We start from the raw sequence: 27,996 nt of genomic DNA on the forward strand, positions 1-27,996 counted from the left end.
TCCCACACCATCTGGAATCTCCATTTACAGGCCTTGAATGTTGTTACTTTCATATAATTGTTGTGTCGTGTTTTGTGCTTCAGCACAGATACATTTCAAACTATTGCTTATTAAAATGCATGGAAAAAATATGTCCAATATGTTTTTTTTCCCCTGCTGTTGACTGGAAAGGATGCAAGTGGCAAGAACTCTGCTGATGATACTAGAAATTTGAACTAGTTTGGTGCTTTCCTGACTACACTTCATGAAAACAAGATCAGAACTGCTTGCTGATTCCCTCAATTTTAACCCGGATAGGCGAGAGGTACAGATTCCTTGAAATAATGTAGTTAAAAATGCTGATAGTCAAGTCAAGTTAACCGGCTAACTACTGAAGTTCAAAGCAGTTGCCTAGCAACAAAGCCAAACACAAAGCGTTTGAATTACGGATCCAAAATCAGAAATTGGGTCAGTCTCGCTGTTGGATGAGGAGGAGTACGACGACTTGAATGAAAAAACAGTTTCAGAACTTGAAAATATTCTCAAGAGCAAAGATTTGATACTACACGCCTTAAAGAAGGAGATGAATGAGATACAAGACCGTATTTCACCACTAACAGAGCAAAACTGATGTGTCTGCAATCACAAATTAGCTAAGATTTTATACAAACAAAGCAATATTTGTATGACTGTCTGACATAAGAGATGAAAATGAACGCAGAACATCACCATTGTGGAAATGATTGTGGGGGTCCATGATGATGTCATAAACCTTATGGAAGAAATTAAAGCTCTGAGCATGGATACCAAGGCACTAAGAGAAAACGCTGCCGTGCGCACTGCTCTTAAGGAGGTCAAAAACCCTATGGAAGAAAATCTAGCATTATCCAACGATATTAAGTTTCTGCAGGACGATATCATGGCATTATTGGAAGACAATGCTGCCTTCCGCACAGCTCATAAGGAAGCTACCATATCGAAGAAAATAGAGCATTATGCAAGGATGTAATGTGGGACCTTTAAAAACAACTAATTTCTAAACACATGTTTATTATTTGCTTTTTTTTCAGGATCATTCAGACAACCCTTTGGGCGCCGCCGTCACACTGGCCCACGAGCTGGGCCACAACTTCGGGATGAACCACGACACACCAGAGAGAGGGTGCGGCTGCAGGGTGACGGTGGACCGCGGAGGCTGCATCATGACTCCCTCTACTGGGTGAGCTAAATAATCCTTATCATATCTTGTTTGGTCCGGTTCGTATTCCACGTAGGTTGTTCTCATGTCAAAACATGATTTCACATGTTAACAATTTGTTAGTCAGCATCTGTGGAGCAGCAACATTTGCCGCCATTCAAGCACGCCAGAAAATTTTGGGGGTTTATGGCCGATTGGAACAGCTGCTGCAGCTGAGCTAACAGCCTGCAGCTACATGAGTCTTTGTGGATTGGGGAAGGATGATTAGTCCAGGTACAGCACACGGCCCTGTGTGGAGGTCTGAAGAACAGACCTTGTGATGTAACAGTAGTTTGACCGGTAAAGAAAGCTGCTAATGGAGCCACCTAGCGGTGTGGAGGCAGACATACAGTAGTTTTGTGCAAAAATGTTATTAAACCCAGTTGGGACCTTGAATTATGTCAGTAAATCAGCTGGTTTAACCCAAAAGTGTCGAGAGTATTTCATGTGGAAACATTTGGTGTAGCCAAGGTCTTTCTGGTCTGCAGGAGACCCAGACTGGTGTGTTTCTGCTTTGTCTTTGGTTTGAATCAAGCCCATGAAAAACAACCACTCTGTTATGGAGCAGTCAGCTTTCTCGACCTTCTTTAAAAGAAGCAAGAACGGTTCAACAGAAAAAATTATGCTTTTGTGTCTTTTCCTCCTTCGCAGCCAGTCACTATTCTTTGAAACGCATGCAACTTTAATGTTGGAAAATCTTTTTGCAGCAACGGATAAATACTTAAATACCGCTGAAAACTGCCTGTTACACACTTTTAAGTCGGGGTCCGCTTAGAACACCCATCGCCTTTGAATATTTCAAGCCATCCAGTTTTCTCAATATGAGTATGTGTTGGGATGCAACGTAGAGTTGGAAATAAATACGTGTTTGTTTGGAGATTGTGTGCTTTTCATTGGCAGAAAGAGAGATGATCCAGTGCTCTCTGTGCTAATAATCCTTCATGTTGCTGTCAGCGCTTTAATCCGGGATTAGCGGAGCAATGCATTTAAACACACAACAAGTCTCCTATCATACTATTTCTGTTTCTGAGGCTAATTCCACCTCAGTGCACTCTGCCAGGAGCGAAGCCGTGACTCCCCCCAAGAGTCTGACCCTCGGCGCCTCACAGTTTTCTTCTTTAAAAAGCCACAAAATCGATTTTAATGCAGTTTTTTGGCTCTTACTGCAAACTACAATGACAACAATGTACATGTTGCTATATTAATGCCTTTAATGAATGCCTGTAGCTCTCGTTGCTGCAGTATTGCACTCCACAGTCTTCATTTTCCTCCTCCTCCATTTTTGCTGTTGGTCACCACAGTGTCCACTGTGCTGCAGTACTTTGTTTTATCGCTGCCCTCAGTCTCCTCTTGGATAAATTTGGTCTTCTTACTGTGGAAAAGTAAACACATGTTAATACCCTCCTTCATTGTTGTTGTTTGTCCCCACAGTCTCCACTTGGCTGCAGTGCTCTGTTTTCTTGCTGCCCTCAGTCTTTTTGGATAAAATCAGCCTCCTCACTGTCCCCAACCATCATACAAGTAAACATGAGAATACCGTTGTTCTCCATTCTTGTTTGTTTCCACAGTCTCCGCTTTGCTGTAATGCTCCATTTCCTTGCAGTACTCTTGGACAAAACATGTCCCTTTCTTACAGTAAAGTAAATATAGGAGAATGCCCTCAGTCTCCTTCATTGTTGCTGTTTGTCTCCACAGTCTTCACTTTGCCGCAGCGGTCCATTTTTATTGCTGCTCTGATAACTTTGGTCTCCTTACTGTGGAAAAGTAAACACAGGAGAATACACTCCTCCATTGTTACTGTTTGTCCCCACAGTCTCCATGATGCCGCAGTGCTCCATTTTATTGCTGCCCTCAGTCTCCTCTTGGATAAATTTGGTCTCCTTCTTACTGTGGAGTATTAAACACAGGAGAATACCCTCCTCCACAGTCTCTACTTGGCTGCAGTGCTTCGTATTTTTGCTGCCCGCAGTCTCCTCTCGGATAAAATCGGCCTCCTCATTGTACAAATGCATGTCTCCTTCTTACAGTAGAGAAGTAAACACAGGAGAATGTCTTTAGCTGCTTCCATTGTTGCTGCTTTTCCGCAGTGCTTTCTTTTTCTGCTGCCCTCAATCTCTTCTTGGATAAATATGGTCTTCTTACGGTGGAGAAGTAAACACATGAGAATGCCCTCCGATATTGCTGTTGCCTCCAGACACTCCACTTTGGTGCAGCGCTCTGTTTCCAGTCTCCTTTAGGCCTTGTCACCTTCACCAACAGCTCCTGCATTATTAGTGTGTGTGTGTTGGTCCGGCTGATGCATTCAATGCTGTGTGGTTTTCACAGTTTCTCGGGCTAAGTATTTTAAAGTGGAAAACTGCACCACAGTGGGCCAAGTAGAGCCGAGCTTTTACTGTACATAGGGAAAGAGTCGAGGATTACTAGGATAACCAGCTAAGTGACAAAGAATGCAACAGTCATCATGGAATTAATGACGTAAACTGAAAAATTCACTACATTTTTAATTTGAAAATATTTTCATGAATGGGTTATATAAGGTGAAACCTTTTGTCATTATTTGTTTTCCAAATTTAAATTAGAGATGCATGTTTTTTTTTTTTCAAACCGATACTGACAACTTTCTGCTTCTCAAGACCGATACCGATAACTGATAACTTATTTCTAGCTTTTTTCTTGTTTTTATACTTAGATTTAACTGTAATTTGTGCTAGCTGTGGGGCCGCTTCTTCAACAGCTCTGGCTGGTAGGCTTTCAAAACAGCGTCGTAACGATGCTGGTGTTTCAGGTGGCTGGTGGTGTAAAGAAGTCCCACAGGATGGACGCCATGATTATTTATTTTTATCAGATTTGTCTGTATGACATCATGATTCGTCATAATGGACCAATAATTACTGTGCACCCATAATATCTCTGCATGGAGATACCTGTTTTTTGTTGCACAGTGTCAGTATGGTGTATCTGCTTCCTGCACCTCATTACATTACTATGATGTTTAGAAAAGAAAAAGCACCTTTCCATAAGTCAAGTGTCCATTAAAGTGCCAAAACTCATAAATGTGAAAAATATGTGCAGAGCCGCCCCATTGTGGCCCTGCTTTATTGTGTGCGTTCACAATAATAATGATAAAGCCTCATAAAGTTGTTCTTTATGGTGTAGTGATACCATCGCACGTACTGTACGTCATCTGGAAAGGCTTATCACCAGAGGATGTTTCATCTTTGGCAGGCGTGGTCGTTGTCTCTCTTGTCCAAAAACAACACTGAAAAGACGCCATATGTTTTACTTTTGTGCAAATGCATTGCTGTTCCAGTAATGAGGAGTTGCATCAGGCTTATCATGATGAGGCATCTTTCTCTGCGTGCTGGGTGGTTCTCAGGTACCCGTTCCCCACCGTGTTCAGCAGCTGCAGCAAGAAGGACCTGACGGCCAGCTTTGACAAGGGGGTGGGCATGTGTCTCTTTAACATGCCTGAGGTCAAGGTGCTCTATGGCGGGCAGAAGTGTGGCAACGGCTACATGGAGGAAGGAGAGGAATGCGACTGCGGAGAGCTGGAGGTGAGGAAGCTTTTGTTATTTTTATTTATTATTATTATTACTATTATTACCATTATTATTGTTGCGAGGCAGGGGACATAGTCATGCAATGTTTTATTATCACAGATAATGTAATTGTCTACGTGAGACAATGCAGGGACACATTCAGCCTGCAAACATCATGAGCTAACACGAGCCTCCTGAGGCCCAGAGGTGTCCGTAATACGCCAATCTGGGCCTCCCAGCTCTCATTCAAATGTGGCATTCATCATTGTAAGAAAGTCTTTTCAGACAGTCACCAAAGGCCAACTAAGGTTGTCCCCCATACAGTAGTGTCCCATTATAAGAAAACAGAAACACTGATATAAAATTTTGAATTTTGCCCATCATCTACAATCCTTATGTGAAATATGACCACACATCTTTCCTTTTTCTGTGCGTTCTAAAGAGAGAAAAACAGCTAGCATGTGGGAGCTAACAATGCCCGTAATGGCACACACCTATTTTGACTGTAAAGCCCGAAAAGAAAACCCTCCAAAAAACACCAGCAAAGTTCTATTTACATAACTGACCTGACCTGTGATAAAACCAAGTGTCAGCGGCATTGTTATTGTAGGAGCTAGCACAAAGATCCATTTTTCTGGTGTAGTGACCCAGCGCCTCACGTCACTATTGAGACGTAATGGGCCCACTCTAAAACAATGTGATAGGACACCAATCTGTACTGACTGGGAAACAAAAACAAACATGTGAATAACTACGAATAGACAACCAAATGATCTGCAAAGTATTAGCTCACATTCCATGTTTTGTTTGTACACAGCTAGATAAACTGTGTATATAGCTGTGAGCGGTATGTGCTACATGTATCACAGTCAGTATCGTGGTGACTTACTCAATGGACAGTTGTCCATCTGGTCCAGCTGTCTTGGAGCTCCTTTTTCAGTTGATTTTCGGTATGTGGAAAAAAGTTTCTACAACTGCTGGGTTCTGTAGCGCAGGGCTGCACACGTAACCTTTTCACTAAGAGCACAGGTGGTCCTAAATGAAAAAATTTAGGAGCAATGTAAAATGTCTTAAATAACACAATTTTATTATTAACACTCAAACAACGTACAAAGTAACACACATGTGCACTCGTACATATAAACACAGTGCCATCACAAGGCCTACATCTCCCGGGGACTTTGGTCCACAAATATGAATGTATCATACATAGCCTGGCATACTACATCCTGTACACACATGTACTAAGCTACATCCTGTACACATATGTACTAAGCTACATCCTGTACACACATGTACTAAGCTACATCCTGTGCACACATGTACTAAGCTACATCCTGTACACACATGTACTAAGCTACATCCTGTACACACATGTACTAAGCTACATCCTGTACACACATGTACTAAGCTACATCCTGTGCACACATGTACTAAGCTACATCCTGTACACACATGTACTAAGCTACATCCTGTACACACATGTACTAAGCTACATCCTGTACACACATGTACTAAGCTACATCCTGTACACACATGTACTAAGCTACACATACAGCCACATAACACGACTGGCATCACGTCTCATGCTATTACATTACTAATGGCCACTTATCACACTGCACAAGAAGAACAGCGTTAATGATAATAATAATGATAATAATAATAATAATAATAATAATAATAATAATAATAATACAATTTATAAATATAGTGACTTTCTCGTTTTCCCACCAATTCTTTTCAATTCCCGACATTTCATTGTCATGTTATTTGTCTATATGTGTGTGCAATGCTGGCTTTAGAAACTGGATAGATAACCATCATCAAAATGATCATTTACACAATGAAAAGATAATTTCACATTCTTGTAGCCATGTGACCATCTATTCGTGACATCAAATAAAGTATGGAATCCTTAAAAACTGCTACCAACAGCAAACCGATAATGGTTTCCTAGAGACACTTTTATAATGTTTTTATTATCTTGTTCTTTATTTGTGAATTGTCAATTCAGCATAATTGGCCATGATGTACATGTTTTTTTGTTTTAAAAAAGTCTTTCAATCAATTTATTTAAAATAAAGTATTTATGTTATTGGTTTTTAGTATCAACTCTTCTACAACTTTTAGTTCTTTCTTGTTACTTTATGCTTTTTTGTTTTATTTTCCAGTTTTATTTTATATTTTGTTTCTACAATGTGCCGTTCAGGTGCCCATAAAAAAATGCACTCCACAAATGGCCCGCGGGCCAAGCCTGGTTTACATATTTCACAGGAAGGGATGCGTGTTAACAAATGAGTGTGCCCATGCTGTGTTTTCATAACAATATCACTAAATGACCCCCGCTATAGACAAAGGCTGGCTACAGGCTTCCACTGCGGTGCACACACACCGGGCTTGTGGAGGTGCTCTCCAGCGGCAAGCCTCTCGTGACCGCTTGTTGATTGTAGAGTAAATGCATGACGAAAGAAACACTTTCTCTTTTAATGCGCGCCACGTGGGAATTCGGAAGTTATGATGCATACAAACGGAAAAAAAATATTTTTTTGAGCATGAGTGAGACAGCACTACTTCACAGAGAGCTGTCATCTTTCCTGCAGCGCTCCAGTATCCAACTGATAACGCTAGTTAGAGTTAGCTAGAGTGCAGCTTGTGCGGCTGAGACGTTATTGCGCGTCAACGCGAGAGTTGCCGATGTGAACAAAAAAAAGTTGTAGGAGACTTGTGCATTTCTATACAGATGCACGGAAATTTTACTCTAGTTTGATTCACTTTGTATGGACTTACTTCAGGAGCAAAATGCGAATGAAAGGATTGAAAAACGTACTCGTGAAATGCTCGCACTGTACGGCCCTGCTTTAGAGCTAACAATCTTTCGCTCATTGTGATGCACTCTCTTTGAGCTATGTCCTCCTCGCCATACACACAATGCCCTTCCATCGATGATAACGCTGTATGCCACTCAGTGCAGCAGAAACACTCAATTTCAGTCGACCTGGCTTGGCAAGCCCCACATGTCCACCACCAAGTCATGCCAGTCCTGACTCTCTCGCCCCCGTCTGCTCTGACGTTTCACTCACTGTACTTGCCACCTCAGCTTCTAAAACCTGTAGCTCGTCCTCCGTATATTTAGGCTAAAAAAGATAAAGTTCTGGATCCTCATTTGTCCAAATGGAGTCGGCGGCGGCAGCTCTCACAAAGTCTGCCGTGATTAGTAGTTGCAAACAGACACGCTTTTATGCAGCTGTTGTTGACGGAAGTAGCCTTAGTTCCTGTCTCTGGGCTCTGTGAAACCAATGCGCCCAAGAAAGAAGTTCCGGTAATATTTAAAATGATCAGTAGAAGTATTCCATGTTATGATGAATCTGCCTTTTACTGCATGGTCATAGCATGTATATAAAACCATAACACCTTGTTACCTTTTTCCCCCCCACATAATTTTCATAATATTTTTTACTTTGCTTTGTACGTAGATCATTAACGCTTGATTTTATATTTTTTTGTTTGTACATGTTGAAGGATGTTTGAAAAGCACTCAATATCAATAAAATATAAGGTATAAGCCATGGAATGTAATAAATCAAGCATTATCTGCTGCTATAAATATCTATACAGTATAGTATATAAAATATGAGGGTCTCTTTCAATAAGAAGCTTATTGAGATTTGACTTCCAGCAGACTAAAAAAGGGGAAAAAAGCCAATCCAATCACCGTAATGGATAATAATAAAAAAAAAGCTGATGTTTTTTATATCCTGCTGCTTTTATTTGCTGTGAATAATCCACTTTCCACATTATGATGTTTTGCTTTGACTTTCTGCTTCTCTGTGAAGGAGTGCATGAATCCCTGCTGCAACGCCACCACCTGCACCCTGAAGGGCGACGCTGTGTGCGCCCACGGACAGTGCTGCCATGACTGTCAGGTACATATTTTTTTTATGATCATGACTAAAAGTAGACTTAGAGCTCCGCCAAATGCCTGAATTTGAATTGCAGCTGAAGCCAGCGGGAACCCCGTGCCGCGAGTCCAGCAACTCCTGTGACCTGCCCGAGTTCTGCACGGGCAGCAGCCCCCACTGCCCCTCCAACGTCTACCTTCACGACGGCCACGCCTGCAATAGCGTGGATGGCTACTGCTACAACGGCGTATGCCAAACGCACGAGCAGCAGTGCGTGACACTCTGGGGAAAAGGTAGACTTGTTACCAGATTTCCTCGTGTCCTCTCGGTGGTCCTGTAAGAACTTTTGTGTGTGTGTGTGTGTGTGCTGCAGGGGCCAAGGCTGCTCCAGGGATCTGCTTTGAAAGGGTCAACTCAGCGGGGGACCCCTATGGCAATTGTGGCAAGGACGCCAAAGGCACCTTCGCCAAATGCGACGCACGGTAAGAAGTATATGAGATTTTCAAGGTCACATGTTGCAAGAAGGAACTGTAATGTACCAACTTGGCCACAAGGTAGAGACACTCTTAAATGTGACCATATGTTACATAAATCAGTCCAAGTGAAGAATTTGCTTTCATGCACATGTAGCTTATTTTTTTTAATCATAAGTACACATGAATCAAGGATTTTTAAACGTAAGTACACATGAATCAAGGATTTGTAAACATAAGTACAAATGAATCAAGGATTTGTAAACATAAGTACACATGAATCAAGTTCTTTTTAAATATAAGTCCACATGCATCAAGGATTTTTAAACATAAGTACACATGAATCAAGGATTTGTAAACATAAGTACACATGAATCAAGGATTTGTAAACATAAGTACACATGAATCAAGTTCTTTTTAAATATAAGTACATATACAGTATAATATAAGTACCGATCTCCAGACTGTTACTTTGTTGACCAACATGCTAACCACTACACCACTGTGCAGCCAAACACAATTGCACATTAATCAAGGTTGTTTTTTTTAAACATAAATCCTTTTCTTGTTTAGTGGCAAGGTGTGAGGCATACATTAAAGTGCTTTAGGCACACCTGGCAATCTAACCTACCTTGGTGTTGACAGCGTCAGTGTCAGCGAGTGTGGCTGTTTTTTTCATCGGAGCATAGATGTCCAAGTCCAAGTAGTAATTCTACATCTGATCAACTTAAAGATTTGTCAGATCAACCCACATTGTGGTGTTTGGACTTGTTCCTAAACTTAGTCATCGAGCGGTTCTATTGATGCTCATTGCATTTGCTGAAGCGCCAGCTTTCAAGCACCAGTTCTGTTTCATAAAACGCCTCATATATAGAAGAGATCCATGTTGACAATTTAGCGACATGGTTGCTGTATTTAATTGCTAAGGAAAAAAAATGTTGTCCAATCACATTAATTTTGAAATTCCCCAATCTATGTGAAGTAATTGGAATACTGCAAAAGAAATTTTTGAAATTTTTATTTTTGTTTTTAAGCTATGATGTGTCTTCTACAGTGGACATTGGAACCCAATACAGGGGAAACGGAACTTCATTGTGAAACAGTTAGTCCAACAAAAATATCAAAAAGTCAACTTGATAAAGTGTTCAACATAAACATAACTGTCCATCATCTCTTTTCTTTTGTTTCACTTTTGCTCTATTATGCTTATTTGGTACGATACTTCAAAAAGCTTTCTTGGAAACACAAAGGAAAATCTTGCACTTGGAGCACATAACATATGTTTTACTGTTGCAGCCAGATTGGCGACACCTTGATGCATGTGTTTCATCCACCATCCCATCCCCGATGCCCTTTCCTCCTGTAGCTGTGAAAGTTGTCTTGCCTTGGTAGACCACAAAATCCAAAACTAGACCAGTTGGTGCAGCGAAGACAAATACCTTCAGTCCAGTTGGGTTTGGTTTGCCGGCGCACTGGGCATCGACTAGTAAAAGGAACCATTTGCTCGTCAATGCACAATTTTCCTGTTCTTGGCAGACTCAGACATCCTTGCCTTACTTTGCTCAAGAGGGGCCTGATTCTCCACAAGAGATCACTTGTTTTTTCTTCATCTGAAACATCAAGGTCGTTGACGAGCTTGATGGAGTTTCTCAATTTGTAAAACCGATTTCTGGTCATTGATTCCGCCACAGTTTTTACTCTAGTACTTGAGGCCCAATATATTTGAATGTTTGGATATCCTAGACAGCCCATGTAAATAGAATTCCCAAAGAATGTCTTCAGTTCTTCAGGTGTGGTATTTAACGTTGCTCCAGACACAAGTACTTCACGCTGATTTGTGTACATCATCTTCCTCTACTTCTGCCTCAAACAGTGGATCTTGATCATCTTCATCAGATAACTCAATGTCTGAGTTTCCATCAACAATCCGCAGTAAAATTCCCTCTGCTTCTGAGAATGACTCCCTTTCTTGTCAGTTGGGAAAAAAAGAGCAAAATGGACGAAATAACTTCAAATGTCCACTACAGAGGACATTTTTTAAACACTTTAATACTAGGCTCAAATACACTTAAAATAACTCAAACAACACTTTAACGTGTTCATAAGAGTCTTATAAATAAAATGTCAACAGCATTTCAAGACAAAATGTGTTTGATAAAAAGTATTCAACACTTACTTTTCCTCTTCCCATAAAAAGTGCTTGCACTGAGGGAAGCCATTTTCTTCTGTGGGTAAGTCAAGGTAACAAAGCCCCACCCCTACAAATTTGGTATCATTGGAAAGCTCTGAATGTCCTCTATAAAGCACGAAAGAAGTTGGTGCGATTGGATGCACTGGGTGGGAGATATTTAGGTTTACAAATGTCCTCTACAGAGGACAAATTTGAACTACTGGTCGTCAGGAGGATATATAAGTAAGGGTGCACATTTAAGTGTTTCTTGCGTCACGCATTTATGCGGAAATTAAATACACGCTATCAATAAAGGTGACACATCTGGAGTGAATCAAACCTCTGTAGCGCCATGCAATGTACGTTCCGCGCCCGGGACAAAAACCACATTGCACCTCCTGTAGCCGAATTTCGACTAACGGTCGTACCATTCTCAAAAAAATAAAAAAAAATTGCTTTTAAAAAGATGTCCACTTTTTGTGACACCCTGTATGTATTTGTATTACACTACTCCAAAACATGCATCAAATTAAATTCAGGTTTGTGTCAAATAGTACAAAAAGATAGCACAAATAAAGGCAAAAAAAAAGACAATCCACCCAAAAGTTTATTGTTTCATAATTACCTATTTGCCAGAGGGCCTTGAAATTGACTAACAGTGCCCCTGGCCAATACCACATAAATACATTGAAAAATCTACAGTTAATCCATGTGATCAGTGTCGGTATCCGCCAATCTCACTCATGGATGATTGGTATCGGAATCGGCACCATAAAATCCTGATTGGAGCATCCCTAGTTTAAAGCAAAATGCCAATGCCATGTTTATTTTTTATGACTGATAAAGCAAGCAGTTGCCATAAAAAAAAAAATTCAATGAAAGAACATGCATAAACATTGGAGTTAGTTGTTAGTTGTAGCTTTAATTGAAGGTTGTGCATGAAGCAAGGTAGAGAATGACTGAATGTAAATGTGTGTTATCGTTGTAAAAACAAAACACATACATTATTGTTTATATTTACTTGTCCGTTGTGTCCACAGGGACGCCAAGTGTGGCAAAATCCAGTGTCAAGGAGGAGCCAACCGCCCGGTCATCGGCACCAACGCCGTCTCCATAGAAACCAACATCCCCTTACAGGAAGGTGGGAGGATCCTGTGCCGCGGTACACACGTCTACCTTGGCGACGACATGCCAGACCCCGGCCTGGTCCTGACGGGCACCAAGTGCGGCAACAGAATGGTGAGTCTCGCCATTGACGAACCTTTCGTTTCCCTGGAGGGTCCTTTTTGAATGTTGTTGTGCCTGCAGATGTGCCTGAATCGCCAGTGCCAGAACGTCAGTGTGTTTGGCGTGCATGAGTGTGCTGCCAAGTGCAACGGTCGAGGGGTGAGTGCGCTCAAGCTCTATCCATATATCCTATTTACTTGAGAGTCCAACGCTCCCCCCCTCCTCCATCCATATTAAATTAAGTACACAGGGGGCGTGTCATTAAGAAGCCTCGTCATCAATCATCCAACACGCTGAGAGGCCCAATCAATTAGCCGTAATAGCTTCAGTTATGATTAGCTCCAAGAGCCATTCATCAATGCTTGCTCGTCCTTGTCCCCAAAAACTCAAGCCAGGGCTTCATGTTGCACTTTCCCAACATTTTCATTACTCATGAGGCAAAGTTTTAAGTCAGAGGGAGTTTTGCATTCTGCCATGGTCATTAAATCAACACAGGCAAAGTTCTTTTCCTGAAATAGCTTTCAATATTGCACAAAAAACATCTTTTTAAACATACATACACATGAATCAAGTGTTTTTTAAAGCAAATACACATGATTCAAGGTTGTTAAAACATAAATACAAATGAATCAAGTTTTTTTTAAACATAAGTACACATGAATCAACATTTTGTAAACATAAATACACGTGAATCCATTTTTTACCATATAAACACATGAATCAACCTATTTTAAAGTTAAGTACACATGAATGAAGGATATTTAAACACAAACACATATGAATCAAGGTTTTTTTAAACATAGGTACACATTAATCAAGGTTTTGAATCCATTTTTTTTAACCATACAAACACATGAATCGAGGTATTTTAAACATAAGTATACATGAATCAATGTCTTAAAACATAAATACACATTCGTCAATGTTTTTTATACATAAGCACACGTGAATCAAGTTTATGAAAACATAAATAAATATATATATATTTATATATATATATATATATATATATATATATATGGGGGGAAAAATGATGTTGAATATGTTTCCTGATAATAAGTGGGTGATGTATTAGTAACAAAATGATGCCACGTCATTTGATAGAAATGAAAATGATCACCCTATAGAGGGGGGAAAACAAAGACACCCCAAAAATGAAAGTGAAAAAATGATGCAGCACACTGGTCCATTTTGCTAAAATGTCATTGTAGCAACTCAAAATGATTCTCAATGGTTTGTGTGGCCCCCACGTGCTTGTACGCATGCCCGACAACGTCGGGGCATGCTCCTAATGAGACTACGTATGGTGTCCTGGGGGATCTCCTCCCAGATCTGAACCAGGGCATCACTGTGGTACCTGGACGCATGGAGGAGATTCCAGGAGACAGGTAGTTACTCCAGGAGAGCTGGACAGGGCCGTAGAAGGTCCTTCAACCCTCAGCAGGATCGGTATCTGCTCCTTTGTGCAAGGAGGAACAGGATGAGCACTGCCAGAGCCCTACAAAATGACCTCCAGCAGGCCACTGGTGTGAATGTTTCTGACCAAACAATCAGAAACAGGCTCCATGAGGGTGGCCTGAGGGCCCGACGTCCTGTAGTGGGCCCTGTGCTCACTGCCCAGCACCGTAGAGCTCCATTGGCATTTGCCATAGACCACCAGAATTGGCAACTACACCACTGGTGCCCTGTGCTCTTCCCTGATGAGAGCAAGTTCAACCTGAGCACATGTGACAGACGTGAAAGGGTCTGGAGATGCCGTGGAGAACGTTATGCTGCCTGCAACATCATTCAGCATGACCGGTTTGGTGGTGGGTCGGTGATGGTCTGGGGATGCATATCCCTGGAAGGACGTACAGACCTCTACAGGTTAGATAACGGCACCCTGACTGCTATTAGGTATCGGGATGAAATCCTTGGACCCATTGTCAGAACCTACACACAAACTACTGAGAATCATTTTCAGTTGCTACAATGACATTTTAGCAAAATGGACCAGTGTGCTGCATCATTTTTTCACTTTCATTTTTGGGGTGTCTTTGATTTCCCCCCTCTATAGGGTGATCATTTTCAATTCTATCAAATGATGTGGCATCATTTTGTTACTAATACATCACCCACTTATTATCAGGAAACATATTCAAGATCATTTTTCCCCCAGTTTAGATCTGATGTGTTTTCCAAGTGTTCCTTTAAGTTTTTTTAGCAGTATATATATATATATATATATATACATATATATATATATATATATGTATATGCTGTATATACTGTGTATGGAAAAATAATAATATAAAATAAGAATATGAAAGTTAAAATAATAATCAGCAAATTTGTGTATCTTAAACGATACCCCTTTAACTAAAAATAAATTAAATCTTTCCAAAATTAACAAAATCAAATCAAGGCACAAGAAACACAAATGTATTCTTATATATAAAATATATATATATAAAATATGTCATACATTATCCACTCAGAGATGGGTGGAGTAGCCAACAAACAACTGCACTCATTTAAGAGTATTGTTACTTCGCAACAATTTTACTCAAGAAAAACATATGTGATGTTACACGTATTGGTATCGGCATCAGTTGATATTGGAATCGGAAATTGAGAGTTGGACACTATCGAATATTATTTGAATATTTTTTTGGCAAAAAAGACAATATTGAACATCCCTAGTAATTATGTTTGAAAAACCTTGTTTCATGTGTACTTATGTTTAAAAAAACAACACCCCTAATAAATACACATTAATCTAGATGTTTTTTTAACCATACACAAACCTCCACAAAGTAGGAACACATTTGGGGGTTGCGCTGTACCTGACGATCAGTGGGTGGTCTTGCTGTAAGTCTCTACTTCCTGGGGCTGTTATGCTATTTATTACCTGCTACAAGAACACAGCAGCAGCTTTATTATGATATCATATTATGGTGCTCTCTTGGAGGGTGTTAGCCTTGCAGGAGTGAGGAATAAATGACATGAAGATGTTTCCCTCGCCTGTTCCATATTATCCTGTGAGGAACCCTCTCTGCTTTTATCATCCACTGCAGCTCGGCAGGACAGGAAAAGTTGATGATCGCAGGAAGGAACCAGTATGTTTTCATGGGAATCATGGGAATTGTTTCATTACGTTACTCCAGGTGTGCAACAACAACAAGAACTGTCACTGTGAGGCCCACTGGGCACCCCCCTTCTGCGACAAGTCCGGTTTTGGGGGCAGCGTGGACAGCGGTCCCATCAGGCTGGCAGGTAAACGCATCAAGATTGTACTTGACTGCAGTTCTGCGTCGTGTCACTTGAAATCCGTTGAGGGTTTTTTTTCCGAGCAGATGGCATCAGTGTGACGGCGGGTGTCTTTGCGGTATTGCTCACGCTCCTCGGAGGCAGCGTGGTGGCGTGCGTCAAGAGGAAAACCCTCCAAGGAATGCTGTCCACCGCCAAGAAGGATCCAACTGACAAGATCAGGTGACTTGTTGTACCTGTTGTACCTATGTTTTTCAAACACAGGTACACATGAATCAAGGTTTGATAAACATAAATATACATACATTAAGTTTTTTAAACATAGGTACACATGAATAAAGTTTTTTTTAAAACCATATGTACACACCAAGGAACATAAATCATAATTACATAATTACACATGAATCAAGGTTTTGTAGGTTTTAAACCATATGTACTAGATTAAAACGTGACGAGATTTCTCGTTTGGAGAAAAGCTGTATGTGAGAACAGGGCAGGACTGTGAACTATGGCATCGCTACTGTGAATGATAATACAGTAATATGTAAGTGGCAGTGTATAAGGCATTATTGGAAGCGAAAATTAAGTGTTTTATGTATAGTACCTTGCAATCCAACCTACCTTGGAGTGAGTAACGTGTGGCTTTTTTTCCCCCCATTTGAGTTGAACAGCTGCTTACTCCTTGTTGATGTCCAAGCAGAAGCTGTACTAATTCTACATTTGATCAAATTTTACTTTAGATCCATCTCGGTCACGCCGTGCAGTGCATGTCTGAAAGTCAAAAAAGTAGAGTTTGGACACAATCCTTCGTCACCTTGCTGCACCATGCCTTCCTGGAAAAACATGCATGGGTGTCCAAAGTGTGGCGCAGGAGCCATTTGTAGAACATGACTCATTGCAGAAATAAAATAAAAAGCCAGCAAAAGTGGAAAAATAGAGCAAAAAGGCATAATGTGACTAGAAAAAGCTAACATGCATTACTAATAACTAATAAAAACACCAAGATTTGTCTTTAAATGTATATGTATGTATAATGTGTATGTATGTGTGTGTGTGTGTGTGTGTGTGTGTATGTATATATATATATATATATATATATATATATATATATATATATATATATATATATATATATATATATATATATATGTATATATGTGTGTGTATATATGTGTGTGTATATATATATATATATATATATATATATATATATATATATACACTGTTCAAAAAAATTAAAGGAATACTTTAATTTTCAATTCCAGCACCGTGTATACCAGTACACACACAGAGTTCCAAAAGACAAAATACATGAACAGTCAGTTTGCGTTCATATCTCTGAAAGTTCGCATGTCGGATGTTCGTAAGTTGGGGACCTAGTGTGTATATGTGTATATATATATATATACATGTTGTTTTTTTCTTATAATTTTTCAACTAAAAGTATATAGTTCTAAAAGTGTATCAAAGTACAGCTGGACAGCCCTGACGTAAAAAGACAAGTAGATATTGAGTAGTTATTATTATTTATTGTTATTATACAGTATGTTATCATAACAGTGGTTTATTTGGTCTCAAAAATGGTGACAATAATATCCTCGAGCGTCAATTTGTGGGACAATAAACATTTCAAAACGCCCCTGAATTGTTTTGTGACTCGGTTAAATGAAAAAGCTTGTTTGCCCAGTCATGTATTTTCATTGTACTTTTCTTAAAATTTATGTTAAAATCTTGTCTTGTCTTGTTCTCGTGGACCCAGTCCCGTGCATTGTCTCGTCTCGTGAATTGGGTGTCTCGTTACACCCCTAATATGTACACATGAATCAAGGTTTTGTAAACAAAAATGCACACAAATGTAGGTTTTTTAAACATAGGTACACATTAATCAATGTTTTTAAACATAGGTACTCATGGATCAAGGTTTTGTAAACATAAATGTACATTAATCACGTTTTCTTAACACAAATACACATGAATCAAGGGTAAAAAAACAAAACAAAAACAAATACACATCGTTTTTTTACACGTACAGGAGTACATTTTTAACAGAAATGCACATCATTACATGACATGACATAACGACGTGATGGAAACATCGCATTCCTCAGGCTTCGCCGCACATCCTTAAACAGGCTGTAGTGAAACATAGAACATTATCAAAAAAGTCAGTTTTGCATAATAGGGGAGGGTTTAAAGTATATCTTCACATATTTTGCTTTTTGGATAACGAGTATTCCTCCTTGTATTCTCAGATCCGTGAGCGCCACAACCAGTGGACCCGCCACCCCCAGCCAGCCTCAGCTCAGGAGCACGGCATCCCCATCTCAACCGGCCCCGCCTGTGCCTCAGAGTGCTGCAATCTTTAAGGTGACTACAATTTGCAGACTGTAGTAATGGATTGCAACACAAGAAGCCGTGCGGCGCCCTGACATGGACATGGAGCGCCAGCTGCCGCGCATTAGCAGGGGGTCTACATAGCGTCTAAATGTGAGCACATGCCGTGTGATGATCATCAGGATATCTCCATCTTTTCACAGCCTTCTCATCGAGGCCCGAGGGCAGAGCTCCCCCCGCCGCCCTACCCCTCCCACAGCCTGCGCAGGTTGCCCCAGTGCCCACCGGCCCACCTCCACCAGCCCCTTTCCCTCACCGTGTCCCTCGCCACGCGACATCAGCCCAGACCTCCCGCTCCGCCACCGCCACCTCACAGGGTCCCCCTTCCTCACGTTCGCGTCACGCCCAGGGCATCAGCCATGGCTTGCCGCGGCGCTTCACGCCATAATGCCTGCAGGATGGTGATGGTGAGTTTAAACACAAAATTTATAGGGTACGTGCAGAATGCAATGCTTGTCTTGTCCGAGTTTTTAAGCTTCGGAATGTTCCAGGAAACCCGAGCACAGGAAAATAGTGGAAAAATACATCAAATAACTAAAATATGAACTAAATGCTTGTCTAATGTTGTCACAGCAATGAAGATAACACTTGCATAAATATTTGTGAATTATTCATGAACAAATTTCCCAATCTTGTTGCAGAAATAAATTTTCAGGACCTTCCATTTGGATGTGCACCAAAATGTTGGGATTAGCTGACTGTGTAATCCCTCATGGTTGGATGAACATGTTTCATCAAATTAAACCACAAATTTAAATTAATACTTCAAGATTGAAAAATTAATAATTTAACCCCTTAACATTTTAAAAAATACAAATTTGGTTTAACTCGACATTGTTTTTATTAGTACATTTACTTTTTAATTTGTTTTTTTTGTAGGACCTGCAATTTTATGAATTGAAATATTCCTGATAGTAATAATTTTTATTTTATTCATCATAATGATGATGATAATAATAATAATAATAATAATAATAATAATAATAATAATAATCTTTAATGTATTTATTTAATAGTAATAATATAAGTAATAGGAGTAATTATCCCTGTTATTTAATTAATAATGTAATTTTAATTAAATTATATAGAGTGAATGTTTGTATTTACATTTGAATATTTTTAATAAATATGGCAATAATTGTTCATATTATTAAATATATATTAAAAATAAAGAACTAAATTTATAAATTTATTTATTTTTATAATACATTTATTTTACAATAATTCTTATTTTATTCATAATGATAATAATCTTTAATTTATTTAATAGTAATAATACTAATGTAAGCAATAGGATTAATTATCTCTATTTTATTAACAATTGATTTTAATTCAATTAAATGAGTTTTAGATACATTTTATTATATATTTAATTAATGAATGTAGATTGAATGTATTTATATACATTTGAATATATTTAATAAAAACGACTAATTGTTGTCGTTAATAATTCCCAGTCTAACATTTACATTTAATTTATTTTCTAATAATGATCATCTGTAATTTATTTATTAAATCATTATAATACTAATGTAAGTAATAGGAGTCACCATTCCTTTCATGATTTAATTACTCATTTAATTTTAATTAAATTATTTAAGTTTAATTTTATATTAACTTAATATAGATTAAATGTATTTACGTTTGAATATATTTAATACAAATGACAATAATTGTCCTTATTGTTAATATTAATAATTGCCTGTCTAACTTTAACATTTAATTCATGTATTTTATAATAATTTGAATTTTCATTCAGTTATGATAACAGCGATGCCATCACAGCCTCGCTTGCCTAATAAAGAGCACCCTCTGTTGGTAATTGTCTGATATTGTTCCGTTTGTGTGTCCTCTACCAGGAACCGGAGCGTCCCAGTCCTCCTCAGAAGCCCCTCCCCGCCGACCCCAGAACGTTCCACTTGCTGCGAGCCTCCGCATCGATACCCGGCTCACTCAGACCTGATAGGTGAGCTGGTAAATTTCAGCGTTTGATCCCCACACCGCTTCTCACCCGTGCTTCCTGTCGTGTTCAGAAGCGGCGCCAAGCAGCCCGCCACACTACCAAAGCCTTGCGTCATCGCCAGCGTCAAATACAGCAGATGAAAGCAGGGATGTCCTGATCCACATTTTTTAGCTTCCGATCCGATTGTTTTTAATAGTTTTGCCGATCCGATCTGGTACCGATCCTTTTTTAATTTTTTTTTATAATAATAAGCTTCTGTTAGAAACATGAATTTGTGGAATTGAATATGGTTATGAAAATAGCTCTTAAAGGCATTAAAAGTAATGCAACCAAAGCATTGCTGAATTTACGTTTTTGTTACGCAGCATGACCAACAACATTGTTTGGCTTTTGGAACAAACCTGCGTGAGTCCCTAATCCAATAAAAGATCAAAATTGAAAAAATGAGCGTGTAAAATACTTTTAGGGTAGGACTAATCATTTGACATGGTTATAGATCACTTTGTGGTGTCATTTAGAATATATATATTTTTTGATAAACTCTCTTAGGGTCCTATAAAATCTTATTTTTTCCCAAATTCCATTTTTTCCGCTGTAATTTTTTAGAATTCTGTTTTTTACCTTTTCCACTTATTTTACCAGCATAGACTTCAGCGGAAGTCAAGTGGCAACCAGCTTTGAGGAGCATTACGGCACCTACCATGTCGGAGTGTGTCTAAGAGTTAGGAACGTTATATAGCAACGGGATCGGCCGATATTATCCGATCTTCAAAATACAGCAGATTGGCAGCCGATCGGATCGGGGCATCCCTCGATGAAACGACGTGATGATGATGATGGTGGTGATGCTGATGAAAACACAAAACATTTGCACTACGACGCCCCCCCAAAACCCAACCCCCACCCCCCATTCAATCCTCTTATGGTGCTAGAAGTTCAGGTACGTGAAAATGAAGTATTTATATAATTCCCTATTTATTTGCCACATGGTGCACTGTGCCTGACACATTTGATACACGTTTAAGAGCCAAGAACTTGTACTTCTTTCATCTCATTAACGCCACAATTAGTAGTATCACTAGTAGTATTAATAATAGCCAATCTGTGAATCTAACAAAGTGAATGTCAAAACTTCAAAAAGCTGTCCAAAGCTGGAGCCCTTTTCATTTTGAAGGATATTACAGTGCGAGGTTGAAGGGTCATATACTATACGTCATATTTTGTACACCTGTGGCTCCCAAACTTTTTCCAGTACCACCTCAATAATACTGTGCCATGCAAGTACCACAGTTTCCTCCTCACTACCTCCGCTTTACCATCACGGTTTAGCTTGTGGCTTGTACTCGTAGGCTTGTGAGGTGAGTTTGTATTTGCACAATTATTTCATATGTATGTATCACTAATATCATTTTTATTTTTTTATTTTTTTTATTTTGCCCATCATCCACAATCCTTATGTGAGACATGAACACACATCTTTCTCTTTTCTGTGTGTTCTAGAGCTATAAAAGATATAAAAACAGCTAAAAAGAGGCAAGTAATGAATGCACGCAATGGGACACACCTATTCCGCCTAGGAAGCCCGCTATTAAAACACCTCCAAAAACCTCCAGCGAGGTTTTATGGTTTTACATACATGCTGTACCCATGTCGTAATAGGTTAAGACTTTTTTTGGGGGACTATTTTGCCGTACTTTGGTCGTTTAAAGTGTTCCAGGAACTTTCTTCCTTTGCACATTGATTTCACATAGCAACATAGAAAGGAACACTACACCAAACCTTTAACATTTTCAAACTAAAAAAAACACACAGCAGCAGTGGCGACAGCTCCAATATGTCAGTATGTTTCAGTAGTGGCCTGAGGCATTGTGAGCGAGTGTGTGGTGAAGCCAGTTGCTAGCCGCTAGCCTGCGTGGTGTGGCAAGGTGTCACTACACCAGTAACGTTCTTGGGCGTAACAATGTTAATAACAATGCCGCTGTAGCTTGGTTAATATGCAGGTCACATTATGTAAATGGACCATTGTTTTTTAGGCAGAATATATGCTTCCCATTACATGCATCCTTGGCTGCCTCTTTTTATCTGTTTTTATATCTTTAGAACACACAGAAAAGTCAAATACATGTGTGTTCATGTCTAACATAAGGATCGTGTATGATGGGCAAACTTCCAAAAAAAAGTGCACTTTTCCTTTCAAGTGTACCACCCAATAGAGCCCGCATACCACTTGTGGTACTTGCGCCGCAGTTTGAGAACCAATGCTGTACACCCGAGGTTGGTTCCCAAAGTGGGGTACACGTACCCCTGGGGGTAGGCAGATTGCCGTAGAGCAGTGGTTCCCAAACGTACCCCTTCAGACATTTGACCTGAAGTCATGTACCCCTACTCCTGCACACCTAAAAAACATGAATCATTTTATCTTAATGAACTTGAAATATTGAACAAAATTAATTGTTAATTAACAGTATAGTAATTCCAGGTCAAAAATGTGTATTTTGCATGTTCACATTTTGATAGTTTGACATGAGCACTAATAAATAGATAAGTAATCATTCTACATAGATTTTATTCCAGTCTGATGTTGGCATTCTTCCGTTTGAATGCCTTGAATTTGAGCTTCACTTTTTTCACTTCACTCACGATGCCTATGGTTTAAGTCTGCTTATTAATTTAATACCAAATTGAAGGGGTAAGTTTGACAATCATGATAAAGCAGTATCCGAAATACAACGATACATACAACTAATCCCCACTCACAATGACGGTTTTCACCGCTGCACCGTGCGGGGAATGGAACACCAATATAAATGAAATCTTCAAGATTAAACACTCAATGTACAAAATAACCATCAAACTTACTTATTTGTTCATATGATGCACACAGAGCAATGAACAACTTCATGCTCCGTGTCCTTTCTGAAGGGGTAAGTAAGTTAAGTAAGTTAAATAAGTTAAGTTTGATGATGACGTGCATTGAAAATGTTTAATCTTAAAAGAAAACCCACGCACACACGGGGAGAACATGCAAACTCCACACAGAGATGCCCAACGGAGATTCGAACCCAGGTCTTCCTCATCTCATGGCTGGCTGTGTGGCCAACATGCTAACCACTAGGCCACCATGCAGACCTCGTATTTATTCTAACTGGAGTTGCATTGTACTGATTATTTCCATGTTGTTGCAGACAAAGCACAGCAAAACAGCATAAAGATCACAGTTCACCACATCTTGCCACAGCTGGTGACCACTCAAATACTCAAAACACATACAAATACAAATAAATTCACCAAACAGAAAACAAACCTGCCAGAAGATATCGTACCCCCCTAAAACCCTCTCCGTTTTAAAATAGTAGCCTATGTGTGCAGTTAAAATGAAGATTTTTAATATAATGTCATAATATATATTTAATAACATATCAAAGATGTTTCAATGTGTGGTTTGTTCTTCCAAGTGTGCAGGATAAGGGGGTACATGACTTCTAGTCAGATGTCTGAAAGGGTACGCAACTGTGAAAAGTTTGGAAACCACTGCTGTAAACCTTTTTATAGCATTTCTTTACAACTGCTTCTAAGCATCAATTATGAATGATGACAAGAAATTTGAAGTGTGAACTTACACTGCTTTTATTTCAATCTGCTGTTGCTCTGTGGGCACGACGCTGCCCTCTGCAGGTCAAATGTTGTGCAATTCTAAAAGAACGACTGAAACTTGAAGCCGACAAAAGACTGCTCTGCTTTTACCGCAACAGCGACAACAAATATTCTGTTTTCCTCTGATTTTTGTCACATTTTCTCGTATTTCCTATACACACACTGCATTGTTCTGTTGGTGGCATCACATGAGCGACAAGAAAAATGAACTTTTGTTACCTTTTGATACACTTCTCTTTTGTGATGCACTACTTTGATTGTTTTTTTTTTTAAAACAAAACAATATGATAGTGTGTGTGTGAGGTGTGTGTGTGTAAATGTGTGTTGTCAATGTATGTTGTGTTACAGGTGAACACATTGTATTTTCCTTTTATACAACAAATGTTTGATACATCATAATGTGCAGTAAACGCTGTTCAAAGTCTGCCTTGGCTGTGTTGACTTCTTAAACCACATGTGTCAAACCCTTGCCACCGTGTGTACCTCCTCACCACCTTCTTTCACAAAGGCCTTGTTTCAGTATTAGTTTTATTAGACTTTACAGCAGCATTCAACACAATAGATCACCAGATCCTAGTACGAACATTACAACATGTCCTTGGCATTAAAGGAACTGCATTAAAATGATTTCAGTCCCATTTGTCAGATCGCCTGGAGTTTGTATCCATCCATTAGTAATAGAGAATCCAGACACATGAAGGTCAGTCATGGCATCCCACAAGGTTCTGTGCTAGGACCTGTATTGTTCAGCCTTTAATATGTCCCCCTGTCCTCCATTAACTTCCACTGCTATGCAGATGACATCCAACTGTACTGATCAATGAAAACTAACCAAACTAGTCAGCTGTCCAAACTCCAGGCATGTCTTAACGACATAAAGAACTGGTTGACCTCAAACTGTTTACTATTGAACTCAGATAAGACTGAAATCATAGTCCTTGGTTCCCAGCACCTCAGAGACAAGATTGCAAATGATATTACTGCCATAGATGGTGTTGCTCTCACCCCCCACAATACAGTCAGAAGCCTTCGATCAGAACCTTTAGTTCCCAAATACAACAGGTGTCAAGAACAGCATTTTTCCATTTACAAAACAAAGAAAACCAGAACATTTCTGCCACTGTCAGATGCAGAAAAACTTATTCATGCTTTTGTGACCTCTAGGTTGGATTACTGTAACTCTCTGTTAATAGGTTGCCCTAAGAAATCTTTAAAGACCCTTCAGTTAATCCAAAATATAGCTGCATGAATTCTAACCGGAACCAGAAGAAGAGATCACATCTCACCCATATTAGCCTCACTGCGCTGGTTACCTGTCAAATGTAGAATTGAGTTTAAAATTCTCCTTCTTACTGTACATATTAAGCACTACACGGTCAGGCACCAGTGTCTCTGAAAGAGCTCCTAGTACCCTATCAACCCAGGAGAACACGACGCTCCCAGAATTTACACTTACTTGCCATTCCTACAATTTTCAGAAGTAGAATGGGAGGCAGAGCATTTAGTTATCAGGCTCCTATGTTATGGAACCATCTCCCCCACTCAATCCGAGGGGGCAGACACCCTCTCTCTATTTAAAAGTCATCTCAACTGACCCCTGATACATACGCTCATATGCTAATATGTATCAGAAACACTCCTCTGTGTTCCTTGGACTAAGACTAAGACTTCTTGCTTGATCTACCATCTATCCCTCTACTCTATTTTTATATCTTAACCCGACCGGCCGAGACAGACGGCCGCCCCACAGAGCCTGGGTTCTGTTCAAGGTGTCTCCCCCAGAGGGAGTTTTTCCTTGCCTCCTTCTCCAAGTGCTTGTTCATGTGGGGTTTCAGTTGGTTCTCTGTTTTCATTTATGTTTCATTTATGTTGTCATGTGCAAAGTACCACGAGATAAGTGCTGCTGTGATTTGGCACTATATAAATAAACTGAAAGAGTATTTTTTTTAAGTATTTTTTTCTTAATTAGAAAATAGACTTTTTTCAATTTAATTATTTCTTTTTCATCTATTTATAATTATATTTTTTAATTAAATTTTTTATTTGTTTTTAGCTGCCAATTCTACTGATTTAAATAATATGATGGTACCCTTTTGACATTTTGCACTCCGTTTATTCATTTTTTTTACTTAAAATTAACTTATATTTGCAAATGTCCAAGATTATTATTATTAATAATATTAGAACAGTTTTTTACATAAGCATTTAATGATGACAACAGCGCCCTTTTGTGGAGGACTTGCAAACTGTTGGAGACAAACTGCAATGAGGTGAAGGAGATGGGGGGCATTCTGCGAAGCGACTTAGTGAGCTGTGTTGAGTGTAAAGCCGAATTTGCTTGTTCAGCGACGTTGGCTCTCTTTTAAAGCAGCTGTATCACCATAGTAACTTAGGCTAAACTCATAACCTAGTCCCAACCAGGTTATGTCCAGGCGTTCATCTTAAAATTGGCTATGAAAGTTCCGCTGTTTCACTGTTAACCTAATTCGGAGATGGCATCAGCATTTACTGCAAGCCTACCGAGCCCGTGAGGGGACATGGAGATTAAAAAAAATGTTAAAAAAAGAGAACTCCATGATGATATACATCTACAAACGAGATAGATTATCGGACAAAGGAATTCGCTAGATATGCTCACTTTTTGAGTCGAGCACCAGGACTAAAATGCAATATGACACAAGAATTAGGCCAATGTTAGCAGATCTATACGTCACAGCAGTCCTTGCGTGAGTACTCAGCCCGTTAGCCTTCTTATTTTACAATATTTGCTGGAGGAATAAACACTCAAGGCACTCGAGGCATCCATCAACTGGAATAAAACATTTCGTTATTATAAGACGGTAAAAATTGTCACAAATTGAAATGTTGCCACAACACATCAACACTGCCATCTAGTGGTCACAACGAGATACTGCATTTAAAAAATATTTCAAAATGAAAAAAGAATTTATTTTAAAAATTGATAAGTGTTAATATGCCAAAGTTGTACAATGTTGAGTGTTGATGAATGAAAAGACTAGTAGGAGTAGACAGGGCCTACGACTGCTAAAAGCAACACTGTCACTGCCAATAGAAGAAGGAGGACCTCTAGCATGCAGCTTGTAAATGCACAAGTTAACACTGATTATTACACTAACTATACCTTACTAGTCTTTTCATTGATCAACGCTCAACGTTGCACAACTTTGACATATTAACACTTATTCATTTAAATAATAAATACATTGGAGCAACAACTTTCATTTTTGATGATATAAGTTAATGAATTATTTTAATCTGCTGTATCTCGTTGTGACCACTAGATGGCAGTGTTTTGTGCGTGACGTGTTTTGTGGCGACTTTTAAATGTTTTTTCCTTTTCATAATAAAACAAGTGTTTTAATGCAGTTGATTGATGTCTCAGAGTGCTTATTGAGGCTATCAGGCTCAGTACTCACGCAAGGACTCCTATGACATTTACATCTGCTAACATTAACTATTAATATTTCATATTATTTTTGTATTTTATTTCTTGTGCTCGAGTGAGCATATCGAGCGTATCACATCGGCTGAAAATCTATCTCACTTATAGATGGATAATATCATCAGGGAATACTCTTTAAAAAAAAAAAATTCCTATGTCCCCTCGGGAACCTTGTAGGTTTGAAATAAATGATGACGCCATCTCTGAATTAGTTAAACTGTGAAACAGTGGTACTTTCATAGCTGATTTTAAGATGAAAGCCTGGACATAACCCGGTCCAGGCCAGGCTATGAGTTTAACCTAAGTTACCATGGTGATACAGCTGCTTTAAAAGAGAGTTACCCTCGCTGAACACGCAAGACCGGCTTTCCACTCAACACAGCTCGCTAACCCACTAAACTCGCTTCGCAGAATAGCCCCTCAATTCTCACCATTACGGTAAACCCCGCAAAAGCCGAGTCAATCGGTTAATCAGTAAAACATTACTAATTTCTTAAAGTTAATGAGCGATTTGTGCTGTTATGACAGATTGCATCGCACCACACACACACGGAAAATGCATTTCAAAATAAAAGCCAGTTTTAAAATATGATACAGTACGTGACCAATTGGCACAACATTTTTGAAAGTATGTAAAATAACTGTGGTCTTGTCAACCGTCTGCGACAATTCTAATTAGTTTGGCATTATTTTTGGGAAGTTGAGGATGCAGTAAATGAGAGCACGTGTGTTGTCCACTGGGGGTG

At 39.3% G+C, this 27,996-nt stretch overlaps 1 protein-coding gene across 3 annotated transcripts in view; it reads left to right on the forward strand.

The window, feature by feature from the left end:
- Positions 1 to 24,185, forward strand: part of LOC129195071 (disintegrin and metalloproteinase domain-containing protein 12-like) — a 102,455-nt gene extending 78,270 nt beyond the window's left edge. For 2 of the 3 annotated variants that reach the window (XM_054800791.1, XM_054800804.1), the window contains 13 exons: positions 1,050 to 1,198; positions 4,593 to 4,770; positions 8,592 to 8,681; positions 8,755 to 8,950; positions 9,031 to 9,139; positions 12,341 to 12,539; positions 12,609 to 12,686; positions 15,584 to 15,782; positions 15,863 to 15,998; positions 18,029 to 18,143; positions 18,314 to 18,577; positions 20,030 to 20,136; positions 20,204 to 24,185. In XM_054800791.1, coding sequence (XP_054656766.1) covers positions 1,050 to 1,198; positions 4,593 to 4,770; positions 8,592 to 8,681; positions 8,755 to 8,950; positions 9,031 to 9,139; positions 12,341 to 12,539; positions 12,609 to 12,686; positions 15,584 to 15,782; positions 15,863 to 15,998; positions 18,029 to 18,143; positions 18,314 to 18,577; positions 20,030 to 20,136; positions 20,204 to 20,273 — 1,890 coding nt within the window. In that variant the 3' untranslated portion in view covers positions 20,274 to 24,185. The remainder of the gene's footprint in view (positions 1 to 1,049; positions 1,199 to 4,592; positions 4,771 to 8,591; positions 8,682 to 8,754; positions 8,951 to 9,030; positions 9,140 to 12,340; positions 12,540 to 12,608; positions 12,687 to 15,583; positions 15,783 to 15,862; positions 15,999 to 18,028; positions 18,144 to 18,313; positions 18,578 to 20,029; positions 20,137 to 20,203) is intronic. The other variant, XM_054800796.1, reaches the window with a different exon arrangement.
- Positions 24,186 to 27,996: the final 3,811 nt, after the last annotated feature.

The sequence above is a fragment of the Dunckerocampus dactyliophorus genome, chromosome 2 (assembly GCF_027744805.1).
Source record: "Dunckerocampus dactyliophorus isolate RoL2022-P2 chromosome 2, RoL_Ddac_1.1, whole genome shotgun sequence".
NCBI classification, from domain to species: domain Eukaryota; kingdom Metazoa; phylum Chordata; class Actinopteri; order Syngnathiformes; family Syngnathidae; genus Dunckerocampus; species Dunckerocampus dactyliophorus.